General features: G+C 34.9%; 1 protein-coding gene across 2 annotated transcripts; it reads left to right on the forward strand.

Moving 5' to 3' along the window:
• Positions 1-818: 818 nt before the first annotated feature.
• Positions 819-4240, forward strand: LOC135767082 (polymeric immunoglobulin receptor-like). 2 transcript variants are annotated; one of them, XM_065276682.1, is made up of 9 exons: positions 819-953; positions 1121-1444; positions 1569-1871; positions 1966-1999; positions 2650-2744; positions 2846-2898; positions 3200-3262; positions 3696-3767; positions 3840-4240. In XM_065276682.1, the coding sequence occupies exons 1-9, from the start codon at positions 893-895 to the stop codon at positions 3906-3908; spliced, it is 1074 nt and encodes a 357-aa protein (XP_065132754.1). In that variant the 5' UTR covers positions 819-892; the 3' UTR covers positions 3909-4240. The 2 variants fall into 2 exon arrangements, with proteins under 2 accessions (XP_065132754.1, XP_073671116.1); XM_073815015.1 differs by having other exon boundaries at positions 3843-4240.
• The last annotated feature ends 1627 nt before the right edge of the window (positions 4241-5867 follow it).

Genomic DNA, 5867 nt, shown 5'->3' on the forward strand with positions numbered 1-5867 from the left:
ATGTTGTTTTTATTAATGCTTTGAAATCCTGTGGTTGGCATTATTGCAGTTGTAAGTTTTCTAAGTGGTTCTTGAAACTGTATAAATGAACACAAGAGTAGTCTACTCACAATGTCCCTCTTCTTGCAGAAATGTTAAAAAAAGATGTAGCTGTACAGGTAGGGAAACTTCCACCGTCAACATTCCAGGCCAAATTAAAAAAAGATCACATCTTCATATAATCTGTATATATATGACCTTAAAGGAATCCAAAAGTATTCAGATTACATTAAAATGTTGGCGCTTGTATTAAGTTACTGAATATTTTTCTAATTTTTCTAAGTAATTTGTTACTGTAACTAATTACATTTGAAAAGTAACCCTCACAAGTCTGCCCACCCATCACTGGGGCATTACCCTTTAAATAGGTCATAATATGCACCATTAGGTATTATATACAAATTCTTCTCCTGTTTTTCTTGTGATTCATGACTGTAAATGCTCCTAAAACTATTTTGTTATCTAATAGTTTTCAAAATGTGACATGCAGTATTAGATGTACACTATATGATCTGCTAAAAGTTATTAAAAGAGTCTCACTCACTGTGGTTTCCTGTTTTTGACCATGTGCTAGTGTGACATGTGCATAGATGAGCTCATGAATATTAATATTAAATAAGGATTAATAATGTACATGTAAAATAATAATGCATACAAAATTATAAAACTGTACACTTTTCCATTAATCAATCGTTTGTCTTTCCTCACAATGTATCTAAGAGCATTTTGTCTACTGTGCCTGCAAAAAATACAAGACATGCCCACATGCATGACAAATAAAAGGAAGTGTTGGCTACAAGTTATACTTCATGCATAGTTAACAACTTAAGAAACAGGAAGATAAAGTTGAGAAATGGTCGCATACGGGAAAGCAGCTCTATTGTACACCATCATCTGGTTTTGCCTCATTTTAGGTGAGAATGTTTAATATTTAGAGCTGTTTCTGATGTTAACTGATAGATACACATTCAAGTGTATCATTTCATTATTATTTCATGTGATGATTTAATATTGTTACAATGACATGTATTGGTATTGTGTCAGTGTTAAGCTAATAATAGTTGATGTGTTGTTTGTTCAGGTACTGAATGCTTTGGTGATGAATACAGTAATACCATAAGACGTCTTTCAGTAAAGAGTGGAGGATCAGTCACTATCCCATGTTATTATGACAGGAAATACACACAACAGAAGAAATACTGGTACTCAGAAACTGATAAGTCTTACACAAACACTACAGCTGGAGATGTGACAGTAATTGATGATCCTGCTCAGAGTCTTTTTACTGTCACTATGAGAAACCTGACGGGTCAACACAATGGGACTTATTATTGTATTGTGAAGACTGTTGAACAACCAGGAGACATGACCACCACAGATGACATTTATCTCCATGTTCAATCTGGTATTATAAAATAATTTACTTTTAATTACAGTTGTTTTTGGAAATATTACTGTAATGTAGATTCTTTTATCTCTCTTGTTCCTCATGTAAATGATGATCTCAAACAACACTCCTGTGATGACAGATCCTGATGTCTCTGTGATGTCCAGCAGTGTAACTGTAGATGAAGGTGGTAATATCAGTGTACAGTGTCTCTACAGCACTAAATTTAAGGATAAAACCAATAAACAGTGGTGCAGATATAAAGACAAGAGATGTTACACATCCCAGGATGCATCAGTTAAGATCAGTGATGATGGGAATAAATCTTTCACTGTGGTGATGTCTGGACTGATGAAGAGTGATTCTGGCTGGTATTACTGTTCTGTAGGAGATAAACCGCCTTCTCTTGAATATCTACAGGTTCCTTTTCAACTTACAGTCACTGGTAAAACTCAATAATCAATTCTATCAAGACTTAATGTCTGCATAAGAACTAGTTAATAGTTTAACTTGTTTTGCTCTTTTTCTACTTCTGATAGGAGCTGCAACTCCAGACACCACTGAAGGCATCAAGTTAGTATTCAGTCTTTTCTGCTTACATGAGGATTAAAGTAATGTTTCTGGAAATCAAACAGTTTAGTAGCTAAAGTCCCTGGTGGCTGCCTGTAACAGGCCAAGGCCATGGGTTTGATGCCACTCTCTTAGAAGAAAAATACAAAAAGCTGTCACTGAGGTGGTACCCTTTCAGAAAGTACATGTTTGTACTGTACCTAAAGAGTAAATATTCGTACCTCAAAGGTTCATTTTGGCACCAAATGAATGCATATCTGTATTTTAATAGAACAAATTAGGACCTATGTAGTCCCCTAGTGACAGGCTTTGTACCGTTTCTTTTGCGAGTGTAGGAAACATGGACAAACTATTTTAATATTTTTTTATTCTTGCTCTATTGTTTCTCTGTTTAAATAAAATGTCTTTAAACAAATAACTTTTTAATAAGCATTTTTCAGTCCCACACATTTTTCTTCGCTGTTTCTTCTGTTTCTGCAGAACTAAAACAGAAAATACTACAAAAAATATTACACAAGAATTAAATGAACCACAACCGTATGTTTGTTTAAAAAATGATTGCTTCTATATATATATATATGAATGATATAAACATTTTGGAGTTAGTTTTGATTTGAATTCTTAAATATGTTTCTTTAAATTGTTTCTGACAGGATTGCAGTGTGGCAGTGGCTTCCAGTTTCTGCCGTGTTTCTACTGCTTATGATTCTGGTTGGTGTTTTTATCTGGAAATGGAAAAGGAGATCCGGTCAGTTTGTCAAAAACCCCTGCATTAATAAATGACACGCCCAGCTATGTCTCTGAATTGTGTATGTGGTTCTTAATATAAACTTACTTCCCCTTTCACAGAGGAAGATAAGAAACATATTAAGATGAGGAACGACTGTGTGGTCACTGACACAGTGAGTTGTTTTTATGAGAATCTACAATATTGTGTAAAAAGTGTTTTAGATCTGATTTTTATTATTATTACCATGCAGGCTCAATAGTTTAACAGAATTCATATACATTCAGCAGTTGCTTTTATCCAAAGTGACTTACAGCACCTTTAAGCTATACTACACTTCTATATTATTTGTGTTTACTGGGATTAAATCCACAAGCTTTGAGCTGCTAACACAACACTCTGACAACTACAAACCTTTAAGAAGTTATTTGAACATTTATATCAGTTTATATTAGATTTTATTGTTTTGTTTGCAGGTTACCTCCACCCCTGAAGATGTAGTGATATACAGCACTATAAATGATGAAAATCCAGATAATGTAAATAGACCAAATATTCATACCCTTATGTAAATTAACCATGGTTTTTTTGACATTTCATAAGACTTTTTTAAGATGTAAAATAAATCTTTGGTGTCCCCAGAGTACTCATGTGAAGTTTTAGCTCAAAATACCCAACAAATAATTTCTACAGCATGTTAAAATTGCAATTGTATTTGCATGAGCAAAATTTCCCGTTTTTGGGTGTGTCCTTTAAAATGCAAATGAATGAGCTGATGCAATACAAACACTTTTAGCCATGATTGTAGTTTGTTGAAACTTAAACTCAGCCGTGCTGTCAATTATTTCTCTCTCTCTCTCTCTCTCTCTCTTTCTGTAAGGGATAACACTAATTTGCTATCAATGTGACACATTACAACAGTGAGATTTGCTAAGTATTGAGATGTTTAATAATAGAAATGTTTTATTACAGAAAATGTCTCCATCAGATTCCAACATAGAAACAACTTACTGTCTTGTTGAAGATCCATCTGGGCATAAAGCAGTAAGTTTATTTGTATAGAAATGTATTTCATTTACAATCAACACTATAATTGAATTGTTGTAATATTTTCAGCAGGTTCCAGAAGATGGCACAATTTACAGCTTTGTAGAACCTCACGACCAGAACCCAGAGGAACAATAAGTCATCACACTGCCTATTTTTCTTGTTTGTTAATTTTCTCAAATCTCAAGACTTTTTAAACAGCTCAGCAGCTCTGCTTAAAGCGTCATGAAACCCTGCCGTTTCAGCTCCAGTCTACCTCACTATCATTTTGAAAAATGATACTTAAATGGTGGTGGACGCTGTGAGCCGTGATGAGTGGGCGGGGAAACTGATATAAGATAAGATTGACTAAGATTAGCAGTATTACAGAAATAATTAAACTAAATATAATATTTTACACATTTACTTGTGAACCGTATCCATGTGTGATTATCCTGAGCCCCAGACCCCCCTCCCCCGGCTGACCTGGCCGCATGGAGCACACGTACGCGCGCACACACAAAAGTGAAATGTCGCCGCATTGGATAAGAACACGCTATCTTATAAATAAAAATGAGACACTGACAGTTATGATTATGAGGTCCTACAGTAATTTGCCACGTCACAGCCCATGACGTTTACACGATATGGAGTTTAAACCCGGAAGAAATAAATATCACAAAAAAGCTCAAAATTAACTAGTTTTCTCCTAATGTTTAAATTAACAGATGATGTGCAACACAACTAACTTTGTTAACAGCTAAAAAAAGTTTTGGTTAGTGTTTCATGACGCTTTAAGTATTGTAACATCCATCAGGTGGAGTGCCTTCATACTCCACCAGAGGGCACTGCCTCTTGGTCATTCAATACCATTCTGCAAAACTCCCAGAAAACATTATTAGACTCATTAACTCTCATTACTAGTTTACCAGATTAGCTCAGGCATTTGAAGTCCTGTCATTGTTTGTATTTATTGCTAACATTTGCTAGTGTTTCATTCCATTAGCCCGGATCCAGTTGTTGGTTTCTGGGCATGGTTTGGCTTGATGCGTATGACCCCATGCCTGCTTTTCTGGATTTATGATTGTGGATTATCCATTGAATAAAGTTTACATTGTAATCCTCAATCAGCCACTCCGTGCATTTTTATAACAAATAGTAGACTATTTCTGACATGTGTCAAATTTGTTATTTATTAAAATGTTTTAATGTGGGTTTGTAGTGCAGTTACAGCAAATATCAATGTATCCTACTTTTTTCACGGTAGAGCAAAACCTTGAACAGAATCTTACTAAACATGTTCATTTAGATGTTTAAAAGCAACTTACATAAATGTAAATAACACCTAAACCATTAAATGTGCTACCTTCAAGCCCCAACACAGAATCCCCTAGATTTCAGCTAATGATCTCACACAGTCAGAAATAAAGGTCCAAATGGTCCAAGCTGTCACAGTCGTGGTTTTATTTTGATGATGATTTATTTTTATTATTATGATTATATTTGAAAGTTGACCTTGTTTTCTAAATTACAATGTAACAGATTAAAGGCTTTTCAGAAAACACATTTCAGTGTTATAAAAATGTCCATATGGAAAAATATACAGCTTTAAGATAATGTGTTTTTAGTTAATATTTTGTTTAGAGACATTTTTGCAGAGACAATGAATGTTTTTTATGACCGTGCATACAGGGCCCCTTCACAGAATTGCTTAGGGCCCTCAGAAGTCTAGGATCGGCTCTGAATATCTACAAATATATTTTAGTATTTTTTGTTTAGTACAGTCCAGAACAGGGATGGGCAACTTCGGTCCTGGAGGGCCGGTGTCCTGCAAAGTTTAGCTCCAACCATAATTAAACACACCTGAAGCAGCCAATTAAGGTCTTACTAGGCATACTAGAAACTTTTAGGCATTGTCTTCTCGGCAATGATCCCATTATTGTTTCATAATCATCGCCTGTTTCTCTCTTGATTTTCTCCCTCATTTAATGCCCTTGTGTTTGCTGTCCTGTGCTAGTTCGTTTTGTGATATTATGGTTTTGTGATCCTGTGGAAAATCTAGCTCTCACTCTCATGTTGTCACAAACCTGTATAATTTTTTGTTCTGATGAACATGGA

The sequence above is a fragment of the Paramisgurnus dabryanus genome, chromosome 6 (assembly GCF_030506205.2).
Source record: "Paramisgurnus dabryanus chromosome 6, PD_genome_1.1, whole genome shotgun sequence".
Lineage (NCBI taxonomy): Eukaryota > Metazoa > Chordata > Actinopteri > Cypriniformes > Cobitidae > Paramisgurnus > Paramisgurnus dabryanus.

Coding starts and splice junctions, on each gene's coding strand:
- LOC135767082 (XM_065276682.1), top strand. CDS start 893: ATGGTCGCATACGGGAAAGCAGCTCTATTGTACACCATCATCTGGTTT. Junction 954..1,120: donor CTGGTTTTGCCTCATTTTAG/GTGAGAATGTTT, acceptor TTGTTTGTTCAG/GTACTGAATGCTTTGGTGAT. Junction 2,745..2,845: donor GAAATGGAAAAGGAGATCCG/GTCAGTTTGTCA, acceptor CCCCTTTCACAG/AGGAAGATAAGAAACATATT.